This window comes from Malaclemys terrapin, chromosome 10 (genome assembly GCF_027887155.1).
Source record: "Malaclemys terrapin pileata isolate rMalTer1 chromosome 10, rMalTer1.hap1, whole genome shotgun sequence".
Classification (NCBI taxonomy): domain Eukaryota; kingdom Metazoa; phylum Chordata; order Testudines; family Emydidae; genus Malaclemys; species Malaclemys terrapin.
This window is the reverse complement of record NC_071514.1, coordinates 64,478,381-64,491,440: the sequence shown is the minus strand read 5'-3', so window position 1 is coordinate 64,491,440 and position 13,060 is coordinate 64,478,381. Positions and strand designations below refer to the sequence as shown.

Genomic DNA, 13,060 nt, shown 5'->3' with positions numbered 1-13,060 from the left:
AGATCCAGCCTTTATTGCCGGAGATAAAAGACTGGCTCTCTTAGCTCACAGCCAATAGCAGACTCTAGCCACGACAGGGCAGAGCCGTACTGACAGTGTGGGATATATAATTGAAAGGGATTAGAAAATAAGGGATTTAAAAATTATAGGTAAAAGGCCTGAACTAGGAAAAAAAAAAAAAAAAAAAAAACAAGCTGCCAATTGTCTTCTTTGTGGGCATTTCACTACAGAGATTGAGTGGGACCCTCACCCCCCGCAAAATTATCACTACGTATAACAGCAGAAAAACATGGGTGGGACAACAGAGCATTTTCTGCATTTACTTGCTCTGTGGACAAACGGAGAACTTCACTCTCCTGGACTGTTACTAAACCAGGGCTTTTCAAAGCACTGAAGTGTAAATAGGTCATTAATTCTGATAGGATCTTACCAGTGGACCATTTTCTCTTGTATCCGTACAAGGTCAGAAAGGTCACGGATGTCCTTCATAGTTTCTGCCTTAAAGGGATCAATATCAAATTTCTCAACTGAAATCTTCAGCAGCTCATATTCCTTTGTTTGCTCTAAGGACTCCCACAGCCTGACTGTATCACTAAGGGAGGCCCTGTAAAGTGTCAAAACACAAGTTTATTGAGTCCCTGCCCTTGCATGAAAAGGTCTTTCCCACTATAATGCTCATGATACAATTACCAACAAGAAATAACTAACCTGAATGATGTCACATTCTTTAGTCCAACCAGGTGTTTCAGCCCTTGTAGGTTAATGCCGCTGTTCCGCAAATCCAAGGAAAACTCCTTTGGGGATCTTTTTAAAATAAAATGCAGCACATAGACATCAGGGGGTGTAAGAAGAGTGCCCAGAAAAGAAAGTTCAGCCTTCAGCCTTAAAGCCACATGCTGCAAAAGATAGCTGTCCTGTGTTTCATAAACACAGTGGAGCAGCTCAAGCAGTTTTTCTGGATAGAGGTCACTTATCTGTATTTTTTTAATATATTTTAAGAGCGTTTTCTGCTTCTTGGTTATGATTTTCATTACATGCTCATCTGAAAGAGAGCAGAGGTACGGATCATGATGGAGGTACAATAACCCAGGCAAGAATCGAGGCACCAGATCTAACCAATTATGAGGCTTTTTCTTCCTGGCTGGTAGGGAAAGATACTTTGTGAGGCTTTTATCCTTGATGTCTTCTGCGAGCAACAGATGAAGTGCACTCAAAAAATTTTGGATAACGAAGTCTGAGAACGCACTCCCAAATTCTTCCTCCCCATTTCCCGAATGTTTTGGGAATGTAAATGGCAGTACTAAGCCATATTTCAGAGCAAACTCCTTAACTTCTTTAGAGGGAAAAAGACTGCTCTTCAGGGCATTTTGATTCTTTTCTCCAAGATACCAGGCTAGCCAAGCTAGTCTGGTAATGTGCTGTTGATTTCCTACGGCTGTCGCATCTGTTTGTGTAGGTGTCAGCTTTTGCTGAAGGTATTTTACAAAGAGGCTGGTAAGTGTTGGAGGCAGGTCTTTGTCTCCCATTTCAAACATCATTTCACAGAGAAAACAAATGAATCTACACATGACAGGGCTGTAGCAGTGACTGAACAGATATTGACAATCTGTGATTAATTTCACTGCGTCATCACTGTATGGTAGCCCTTCAAAATATCTGGCTATGTATAATTCTACCTGCTGTGGAGAGAACCCTATCATTTCAATAATCTTGTCCACTTTGGATAAATACTGATTAAATTTGTCCTTGGGTCTTGCTGTTAGCAATAAAGTACAGCCACTGAGTATCTTCTTCTGGAAGAGCCCTGCAAATAGCTCCCTGATGCTGTACAGCTCCTTGTAAGACTGGCAGTCTGAGTAATGCGTAAAGCCATCATGATCCTGCAACTCTTCGAAACCATCGAAGATGAGGAGGACTTTATTGGGATTTTGCAGTATGTACTCGAAGACTTTGTCGCTTCCCTCTCGAGGTTTGACAAACAGCTCAAGAAGCAGGTCCTTCAAGCTGTATTGCTTCTCAGGCAGGCTCAGTCGTCTACACTCAAACCAAAAGACAAATTCAAACTGAGAAAACTTTCCATTGGACCAGTCTTGGCAGATCTTTTGAACAAGAATGCTTTTACCCATTCCTGCCTTTCCCAACACCACAATGACTTTGGTCTCTAGTTCTTTCCCTCCTAGGACTTGAAATATTTGGCTTCTTTCTATAGCTGCTTTTTCCTTCTCTTCTAAATTGTATATTACCAGCTCCTTCTCCATCACCTTGATGACATTTTTCCCACTCTTTGTTTCAGTTTGACCTTGCATGAGAGCCCCATCAATGTAAAAGTGATCAAGGGTTACTTCACGGTCCATGGCCATGAACTTGCACACATCTTGGAAATAATCCTTAAGTGATGTGCAGAAAGCTTCCACTGGCTCTAGAAAAACAAAAGCACAAGTGAGCTAAAGAATCAAGTATTTGAAAGGAAATATGGACTCAACATATATATTTAAAACATCTAAAAGCTAAGTTATAATGCTCTTTAAATGCACCAACATTCTGGCCCCTGGCAGTTTTCAGAAAACATTTAGTTTCTAAAATATAGCAATGACTGAATTCCACTCAGAAAGTTTTGAACAGCTCCACAACTGTTGTACAAGACATTTTCCCCACAACAGACAACTTATTTGAGAGCAAAAACTGATGTTTTGGTTTTCCACAGAGTTTGCAAAGCAATTTAAGGTTAAAGGGGATTGAAACTCACTTGGTCTTTTGAGAATTTGTTCAGAAGGAACAACAGGAATTTGTGATATCTCATTGGACATTTCTTCTTCATCTGAAGGAAAACAAGTAATCAATTTGAGAAACAGACTCTTAAACATTCACTGATTTAACTTTTCCAATTTCAGCAATGTGACTAGTTAAATGGGGTAGAACCCTGCTACATAACAATTGATGTCCTAACTTATGGTGGAAATATTTGTTTATTTCAATGATAAAAATGCACGCAAATCATGTTAAGGTATGACAGACAAAAGACAAGGAAATCCTGCAGATAAAGCAGACACTTCAGTCAGTATTCATCATTTGGCGAGGTTAATTATTGTAGCTATTACAATGTTACAGAAGAGCATGACTGTTCTAATACCCTACATGGAGCAAAGCCGTGGAGAAACATTACAGCTCTGTTCATGAGACCCATCACCATCCCTTTCAAATATCAGCATTTTGGCTGGATTCATGTTCACACTTAAGACCTATTTATGTAATCAAAAGGAATAGTTTCAGAGTAATCACGCAATTGTAGTTAGAATTGAGTAGCTAGGTATTTAGGGCGAGCATTATATACAAGTAACATCCTTGTGAAAATTCAGTTGGGGGATTCACTCTGCATTATGTCATACATACAAAGTATTATAATAATAAAGTAGGGATATAGGGGTTTTTAAATAGGGTAGTATCTACCTGTAAGATCAGTCACAGCTGCAGTGTCTGGCATATAAGCAAATGGGCCAATGGAGGTGTTTTTGTCAGGAGGCCCCAAAATGCTTTGGACAGCCAAGTCCACTTGAGCTGAAATAATGCATTTGACAAATTATTTATACAGTTAATGAAATTGTTATCAGTATCATCTCTAAATGAAAGCAAAGAGTTAGCTGACAAAATACTAAGGAGGACTCTATGTCCACAGTATAGTTTTAGTTAAGTCAAAAATTCTGAGAAAGTCTTTCAACATGATCAAACAAACTATCCATTCAGGGAGTCAAATGCTGCCTCTAAAGGCACACTGGAGCCTCCATTAAAACAGATGGAAATTCCAGGAGTACATCCAAGAACTCCAATACTTTCTTACAGTGTTTTCTGAGTTGTGATGTCACATTGAACACAGCTGAGCGGGACAGAAATTCCTGTCAAATGAGTCAGTGCCTAGAAATAGCTTACATTTGTGAAAAGACAATCCCTAATAAAGACACGGAAAGGGTACATTTTAAAATGATTTAAGAATATTTTGTATTTTCCTGTTAGATTGGACAGCTAGTGGGACCTTTTCCCACTGATCCCTTTTCAGTAGAGGTGTTATACAATATTGTAAGAAACATCTTCTCTGGAATACACATTAACCATGGGCTTTGGTAAAGGCTCAGAAGGCCTTTTAATCTCAGGGTATGTCTACACTACGCGCTGGATCGGCGGGCAGTGATCAATCCAGCAGGGATTGATTTATCGCATCTAATCTAGACACGATAAATTGACCCCCAAGCGCTCTCCCGTTGACTCCTGTACTCCAGCTCGGCAAGAGGCGCAAGTAGAGTCGACAGGGGAGCAGCAGCAGTTGACTCACCACAGTGAAGACACCGTGGTAAGTCGATCTAAGTACGTTGACTTCAGCTACGTTATTCACGAAACTGAAGTTGCGTAACTTAGATCGATTTCTCCCTCCCCCCAGTGTAGACCAGGCCTCAGTGTCAGAAGTTCTGCCCAGAGGTCATGAATAGACACCTAGGACAAACTCAGACCCAACGGGAAGTGGTGTCTTCCTACAGGCGCCAACGGAGCTGTACCCCTCATATCAGTCTGAGTTTGCCAGTTACTAACTCAACTGCCAGATTCTTTCCTTTGACATCACCTGTAGGGCTTGTCTACACAAACATGTAGTTTGTTGCATACTGGGGTATGACTCTAACCTGCAGAAGCCTGCTGTGCACTAACTATCTGTGTGGGCCCTGCTGACATGCACAAACAGTTCGTTAATGTGAGTCATGTTAGTAATGTTAGTGTGAGTCCTACCATGGCTTCAGAGGGGTAACTTCAATCTAATTACCTTAACAAAGAGACAGGTAAGGGGTTATTTGATCACAGTCTATAAGTACCTTCATGGAGAGCAGACATTTCATAACAGAGGGTTCTTCAATGTGGCAGACAAAGGTATAAAAAGACCCAATGGCCGGCAATTGAAGCTAGACAAATTCAGACTCGAAATAAGGCACAAATTAACAGTGAAGGTAATTAACCATTGGAACCACTTCTCTGTCACTGGCCATTTTAAAATTGAAATTGGATGTTTTTCTAAAAGATCTGCCCCAGTTCAAACAGGAATTAATTTAGGGAAGTCCTCTGGCCTGTATTATACAAGATGTCAGACTAAATGACCACAATGGTCACTTCTGGCCCTATCATCTATCAGTCTATGGAAAACTATACGAGGCTGCAGATCTTCTGTTGGGAGGCAGGAACTCTAGCTGTAGCATCTGGACAGTGGGGTAAACTAGCGACTGCTCCTTGGGACTCTACAGAGTAGAAAGCCCACTTGCACTTCCTGGTGTAGCCTATTAATGGGCTTTGCTTTCCAGGAGACAAGGAACTATGGCAGCAGCACAAGGAAACACCTTAGCTGCCCCCACACATCAGAACCAACCTCAGTTAGCTCAATTTTCTGCAAGGGAATGGAGTTCACTGTTGAAGGGAGGCATGGTGGCTGACTAGGAAAGGGTAAAGCAGAAGATTAGGTAGTGAGTAGGAACTGAATGCAGGAATGGATTAAACACAATTATGGGGAAGGTTGGAAGGAGGCAGTGAGTGAATGGGAGGGGTTAAAGGACTGATCAGGAGCAAATAAATAAAAATAAGAGAATGGAAAACTTAAGGGAGTCGATAGCCAGGCATATAGAGAAGCATTAAGTAGTAATAAGGCAAAACTGAATAGCAAAATTGAGGGAAAGCAAATAAATAGTTGTCATGCTGCCTCCTTCTCTGCTCCTGGGTCAGCATGTTTTCCAGTTGGACTGGAAGCTCAAGGAAAGGACTCATCTTAGGATGGAAAATGCCTCATTTATTTTGATGTGCTGTATAAATTAACAAAAATGAGTGGGTGCAATTGGTGAGCCCACAGAAATGTGTGTGGAACCTTTACGATTACTTCCACAGAAACCTGAAGGTATTTATGGATCCATCCACTGGGTCACCTTCAAAAATTTCACCTTCCTCTTAGGTGCTTTTAGCTGTATAAACAGCCACTAGGGGGCAACCACACCTACTGTAACTAAGCAGCAATAGCAGCAGTCAACAATGGAGATTACTTCCAGGCTTTGGTGCCTAGAGGGTAACACACAACCGAAAACTTACAGCAGAGCTCCCTGGACTAACTAACAATGAGGGGGAAAGTTTCTGAGAGCAGACTGCTACTGCAGCTGGGAACTATTTACAGACTTTCTTTTGTTTATTATGAACCAATTTCTGTATATGTTGTTTGACTTTTCAATCAGACTTTGGAGAAAAACCTTTTAGTAAAAGAGGGCTGGCTTTTCTGTGTTGTTGCTATTGTTTTTGTTGGACTATGTTAACTGCCGGTTAACTTACAGCCCAGTAAAGCAGTTAGTGTATAAAGCACCAACACAGTTTCTGATCTTGATGGTGATGGGATAAGCGTTAAAGCATGATTCTATAACCATTTTGGAAAGGTTAAAGTGCAGGACTTCGGGGGGTAATGCAAAGGGTATGGCCACTTCTGGACACACACAACTCCATAGCTCTAACGCTTGACTAAACAGACAGTTCTGCCTAGTGCCCTGGATTAGACTGAGCCGTTAGGGAAAGGACTGTCAGCAACATTAGCAAATGCAGGTAATTTGTTATAAGAAAAACGTCAGCAAAGTGTGCAGGAAAAACTGGTGTCTGTGTACATAAAAACAATCTACTGTCTATGTTGTTACCCTTTCAGAGATACTGGACAGAAGAAAAGCCATCCTGCACTTACCAGCCAGAGTTGTGGGGAAAACTGGTGATATCTGTAATGTTTCAGTGGGGGAAGAGGACACTAGAAATAAAAAAAGCAAGTTAATAGCTTTCTCTGTACAGCTACAAACAAATGTGATGACGATCTATGGTGCTTTATTGGTAGAAATGATTTTACTTTCTGTCTCTGAAAAATGGCTGAAACACTACTGCATAACTCACCTGGATATATTATAATATTGGATGCACCATTCCCTACAGGCAAATTAATTATCTGCTGAGGAAGAACTGCAAAGCTGGATATCACTTGGATCCCTTTAGCACCAACAAGCAGACAGTCTGGGTTCGAATTTCCAGAAGACACTGGAATTAAGAGTAATAGAGTTACTCAATTTTTAAGCACCTCGATTCCTAATAGTGGGCTACAGCCCTTCCTGCTCTCAGTGGTGATCTTTATGCACATTCTCAGCTGGAGCATTCAGAATGGCAAAAACCTATTGAAAATTCATAGGGTACTGTAAAGATTAAAGAGTTCATTGCCAAAGGCCTCCCATAGAGAGACATACTATTTACAGTTTACATAAAATATTAAGGCTGATAGCGCTCTTGGTGTGGTTTGTAGCACTGCAGGTTAATGTGCATGAGGCTACTGTACGTAAATGAATACATTATGGAGTCTGAGATGCTGTGTTGCCCTCAAAGTGATTAGGAGACTCATGCATTATCACAGCCTTTCCATGTGATTACGCTTACACTGCTGCATGCACCGGCAGCAAGGAAGCATTACTCCTCCAGACAGAATCAGCCCAAGAGTGTGTTCTGATGATGCGCTGCTTGTAACCTGATCACCTGTCACAGCTCTGCAGCAGGTAGAGCTTCTGTAGAGCTGGTGCTGTGTTAACTAATATCAGCTACCTACAGTCAAGTTCTCAGTTGCCTCCAGACTCAAAGCTGTAACTCCAAACATTCCCTGGCTCATTAGATTTTGACAAATACAGCAGTTGTACAAATCACAGCAAAACTAACTGAGTCTACAAAGCCTTTCCCAGGGACGCTGGCAGAAAAACCAAAGTCAAAATGAATGATAGAAACCTGTTGAAGCACTGCTCTTACAGTGACCTTTAATTTTACTGACCACCATGGAATGAATTAACCAACCAGTTTCGGAGTGCTGCATTCAAGGGGATTTTCACACTCACTTTCCCTTTGACTGAGCAGAGGAAGAGTAGTTTCTAACTGAGGAGGAGGGTAAGGAGGAATCCCTGCCTCTTCATCTTGTGGCACATGCTATCAGCAAGCAATGGAGGGGAGCCAGTTTTACTGCCCCACACTGAGAGGAAACAGCCTCCCAGCAGCCCCTTGCAACTGTATGGGGTACAGAGAAGCCCCACCACCATGTCCTGATGTGAAGGAGATGGATGCATGCTACAGTGAAGGGTTTGGGTGAAGAGTTTCACACTTTCTCTCTATTGTGTAGGGGTAGAAAGCTGTAGCTATACTGTACATACCGGGCATCACAACATTTTTTCCAGTCGGATGTATACTGGTAACAGAAAACTGCATGTGCAGGTGAGACAAAGAGGTGGAGTTAGCTGGAGAGCTGTTCAGCGGCACCGCTACAAAACTGCCATTCACTGTAGACCCGGGGGACTCCACTTTAAAAAGCAAACAGCGTTAAAGGATGTTAGTTTCTTACAAAAGTCAGACAGACCACAGGAGATCTTGCAGCATAAGACACAAGTCATCAAATCAGCAAAGTGTTTTGAGCTGCCAAAAAAATGGTATTCAAACTCTGAAGTGTACGGACATGTTTAGCAGAACTTCCTGTAGCAGCCAGTAGGAATACAGTGTGTGTGTCGACGATTCTGCAGCGTCTTCACTAGCTTAAAAGAACAAGTTCAGTGTTCCTGGCCTGTCCTCCTCTTAAATAGCTTCAGGCATGTAAATATTCAGACTCAGTGTAAATTATTACCAAATATGAGGTAATGAGCCAATACGAGAGCTTGTTGTGCTCAGTTTCCCAGACATGGTCCACTGCCTTATACGGTGCAGTACAAGACTGAAGAAGCTGCATACAATAAGGCCCCTCATCTTGGGTCTCTGCCTAGGTCTTACTGGGGAAGTAAGGATGGCTAGACTTCCTTAGAAAAGTTTCACATAAACAATGACAAACTTTCTTTAGACAAATGAAACCACCTCTTATGCCTGCCTGATTATTCAAACTTGATAACTTATAAGGGTTTGAAAAGGTGCTCTGTCCTGCATGCAGTATTTTGATCAGGACCTTTCTGTGCATGGTACATAGTAAACAGTTTGATAGTCTATATTGCTATGTGCACCACTGACTCATTAAAGCAATCAGAGAAATAGTTTTAAATGTAAGAAATATTTGTCCTTGTTTATTTTGAAATAATCTGCTAATGATACAGATACAATACAGTAACTCCTCACTTAAAATCGTCAGGATTAAGATTGTTTTGTTGTTACATTGCTGAGAACATGCTCATTTAAGGTTATGCAATGCTCCCTTAACATTGTTTGGCAGCCGCCTGCTTTGTCCACTGCTTGCAGGAAGAGCAGCCCCTTGGAGCTAGCTGGGGGGAGGGAGGGCTTGGAACCTCCCCCCCTCAGCTCCTCGCTCCCCTAAATTCCCTGTGCGGCAGCCGCCCGGCAGGCTATCATTTGCCGGGCAGTTCAGCTGTCCCTCCCCTCACTGCCATGTGCTGCTCCTGCCATCTGCCTTGGAGCTGCTCCTGGGAGCCTCTTGCTTGCTGTGCAGGGGAGGTGGGGGGGCGAGATGGGGGCTAATGTCAGGGTGTCCCCCTCCCCCCGCTCACCCCATCCATAGAGCAGGGGGAGAGACAACAGGGCTCAGGATGGAGGGAGCTTGCTGGCCGCAGCTGCTCTCTCAACTTCCTGATATATTTAAAAAGGCAATGTACTCAGAGTGGGGTCAGTGTACTTAAAGGGACAATGCGTCTCTCTCTCTCTCTCCCCCTCTCCCCTTCTTCCTCTCTCTCTCACACACACACACAAACACACAGGGTGTGTGTCTCTGTCTGCCATGTTGTCTCCCCTCCGTGCTGCCTTGTAGAGTGTGAGGCTACATTAACGATGTGTTAACCCTTGAAGACTCAGCTGAGTGCTAGTTCGTTAGTTAGCAGTAAGGCATTCCCTGGGGAATATCCCACCCTCTGACTTCACCACCTCAACCAAGCTTCACAATCATCATTGATGCATATAGTATTAAATTGTTTGTTTAAAACATATGCTGTGTATATATAAAAATAAAACATAGTTTTTTGTCTGATGAAAAAAATTTCCCTGGAACCTAACTCCCCCTATTTACATTAATTCTTATGAGAAAATTGGATTCACTTAACATTATTTTGCTTAAAGTTGCATTTTTCAGGAACATAACTACAATGTTAAGCGAGCAGTTACTGTACTGTACATTTTGGTTTTGCTGATCCCAACACTTCCAGTATGTTTGGGCAAGTCTTTAGTTCATGGTGAGGGTACCAATACAGTAGGATTTCCTTTGTAGTAATCCCAGCTGTAAATACACCTCTACCTCAATATAACGCTGTCCTCGGGAGCCAAAAAATCTTACTGTGTTATAGGTGAAACCGCGTTATATCGAACTTGCTTTGATCCACCGGAGTGCGCAGCCCCGCCTCTCCCCCGGAGCACTGCTTTACCGCGTTATATCAGAATTCGTGTTATATCGGGTCGCGTTATATCGGGGTAGAGGTGTAATAAATATATAAATAATAAATAATAGCAATAGGTGTTCCTATTTTATTTAGAAATTGGGTAAATATAACCCTCTTGTTCATTGCTTGCATATATATTGAATTTTCAAAGGACTGGTATGTTTGGTTTTCCAGGGTTACTCCGTTGCTCTCACTTTATCAAATGCAAAATGAAGTTACGAGGCATTTTCAAAGTGCTCACCTCTTTTCTGGCAACTAGCTCTTACATCCCCAACAGCTCTGCTGCCTTCTGTACATACTCGTTCCTTTACCCTCGTTGCTGCATCTGTTAAGATGGAGACAGTGACACTAGCTGAGCAACCTCCATAAATGCCACAAAACTATGTCCTACTTTGCAAAATGTAAGTATTAGCTCTACAAGTGTGCCTCAGATTGCACACTACTGCACAGGCTGTGAGCTCTCTGGACCCAGGGCCATCTTTTCATTATGTGCATCTATAACGTTTAGCACCCCCATCCTCGACGGAGATTGATTGTGAGCATTACTGAAATACAAATACATCCTTAGAAATGCATGATATAAAAAAGAAATTGCGTGGGTGGTTTAAAGTCAATACTGTGGGTTAATCCGCAGGCAATTTTAACATGATCTTGGAGCTTCAGTACAGATAGGGAATGTGCTACCTAAATAAACCAAAAATAGCAGGTAGCAATTCACCAAGGGCTTTATTTAGTTTTTCAAGTCTATCAAGTGTATTTTCCACATTAGGGGTGGCACAGTACCATAGCTTTGTTCACAAAACTCCAATTGACACTGTGATGGGCTACCTTGTATGTGGCTGGCACTTCTGAGACCCTTTCCCAGTCTGAGTGCACCCCTTTCAAGTGACAGGCCCTTACCTCCTGGGGTGGGGATCCTGCAATCCTACCACTCTCTGACTGGGCTTCTGGGTTGCACCCCCATGCCTGCTGTGATATTTAGCAAACCCTGGAGGCTTGGTATCTGCAAGAGTTTCCCTTTGGGAATCTGTGGGCATTGACAGTTTGCAGTGACACAGAAGCAGCTTCTTCAAAACAAGGTATAGTTTATTTGCAAAAGGGCTCACAGCAATGGATTTTAAACCAAGTGACTTATCTACACCTGGCCATCCACACAAGCTCCTAGATAGACAGGTTTTAGCCTTGGTGGCTCCCATTCTCTTGAGGACCAAGTTACAACCTGCTTTCTGTAGATCCTGCCTTGGATCAGTCTGTGTTAGCCTAAAGCAACCAGTAACTCCACCCACCTCTCCACAGCTGCAGGGCTGATCTTTTAAGTAATCTGTGTCTTCTGACCTCCAGGTTCTCTGCCTTGGCAGAAGAGCTGAGTAACCAGGATTGAGTGAGGAGTTGCCTCTTCACAGCTAGTAACCTGACTATTTTTGTGTTTGTTAGGATGTTCCTTATCTGAATGGCCCTTTCTGCTTGGTTCCTCCCCTTCTGATCCAAGTCCAGAACAAGTAATTCATCAAATACACATATGCACAATACTCATAAGAAATAACACAGATATTTCACAGTTTTCCACAGTACTTCCCTCTGCTAGATGGAAGCAGAAATGCTTGACTGTGCCTCGTAGGCTTTCTGTTGCTAATTGCTATTGGAGTTGTCCTTTCACTCAAACAGTGGAGGCCTGTGCTTTTGGAACAGCAGGATCCAAGTTTTGCCCTGCCATGAGGCATTTCTAAGGTGTGCAGTATTATGACCACTGATATATCTAGGTGGCCATAGGTTTGTTATAATAACAATTAGATTTGGGTGTATGGATTAGGGCAGAATATGACCATAACCCATCCTGTGCTATTCTTTAGCATTAAGCCAGAGAAACCCACTGTAATGATATGTCACCTTATTAGTGTATCCAACCTTTCCCAAGTATGCAGGAGTTACAGTACTTTTGTTTAATGCCTCAATAGTGTTATGGACATCAGAACAACAGAGAAGGTACACTCAAAATCCTTCAGCCAATAACTCACCCGTTCTCCTGCTTTTGGGCTTGGAAGCATCAGAGTAACTCTCTGCAGGGCTCACAAATGCTAAAAATAAGAAAGTTTATAGTGATGTAAGTTGAATCTAGTTTGATAATTCAAGGTTTCTGTTAGTGGAGCCTAATTTATGCATGTTAAATAAGATGGGAAGTTAGCAGAGGCATAACCAGAGTTCTGTGCATGCTATAGCCAACCACTTGTGGCAGACTAGAAATTCTGGTCCCTTAGAATATGGGCTATCTACTTACGCTTAACTATCTTTTCCACCTTGCATTTAGCTGGGATGCTCAGAGTACCTTCCCCAGACCTGAAGAGGAGGAGCTCTGTCTGGCTCGAACGCTTGTCTCTCTCACCAACAGAAGCTGATCCAATAAAAGATATTACCTCACTTCCCTTGAAATTCTGAGGCAGCTTCAAATTACCTCAGAAGTGGAGGTTTTTAGCATATTAAATATGAAAGTGAGTAGCCTGGGTTATTTTACTCTGACCCTACATTTTTGAATAGGGTGCAGATTTTTGTATCAATAACGCTGAGTGATTGATTGATTGGTTTGTTTGTTTTTTATAAAAAAGGAATAATGCAGTTGATAGTTACTAAGCTAG

At 42.2% G+C, this 13,060-nt stretch overlaps 1 protein-coding gene across 6 annotated transcripts in view; it reads right to left on the bottom strand.

Moving 5' to 3' along the window:
- Positions 1 to 13,060, bottom strand: part of CIITA (class II major histocompatibility complex transactivator) — a 65,724-nt gene that overhangs the window by 17,713 nt on the left and 34,951 nt on the right. For all 6 annotated transcript variants that reach the window (XM_054042076.1, XM_054042078.1, XM_054042077.1 and 3 more), the window contains 9 exons: positions 12,446 to 12,505; positions 10,672 to 10,755; positions 8,223 to 8,369; positions 6,937 to 7,077; positions 6,737 to 6,796; positions 3,448 to 3,555; positions 2,747 to 2,818; positions 709 to 2,419; positions 431 to 604 (listed from right to left, as the gene is read on the bottom strand). In XM_054042076.1, coding sequence (XP_053898051.1) covers positions 431 to 604; positions 709 to 2,419; positions 2,747 to 2,818; positions 3,448 to 3,555; positions 6,737 to 6,796; positions 6,937 to 7,077; positions 8,223 to 8,369; positions 10,672 to 10,755; positions 12,446 to 12,505 — 2,557 coding nt within the window. The remainder of the gene's footprint in view (positions 1 to 430; positions 605 to 708; positions 2,420 to 2,746; positions 2,819 to 3,447; positions 3,556 to 6,736; positions 6,797 to 6,936; positions 7,078 to 8,222; positions 8,370 to 10,671; positions 10,756 to 12,445; positions 12,506 to 13,060) is intronic.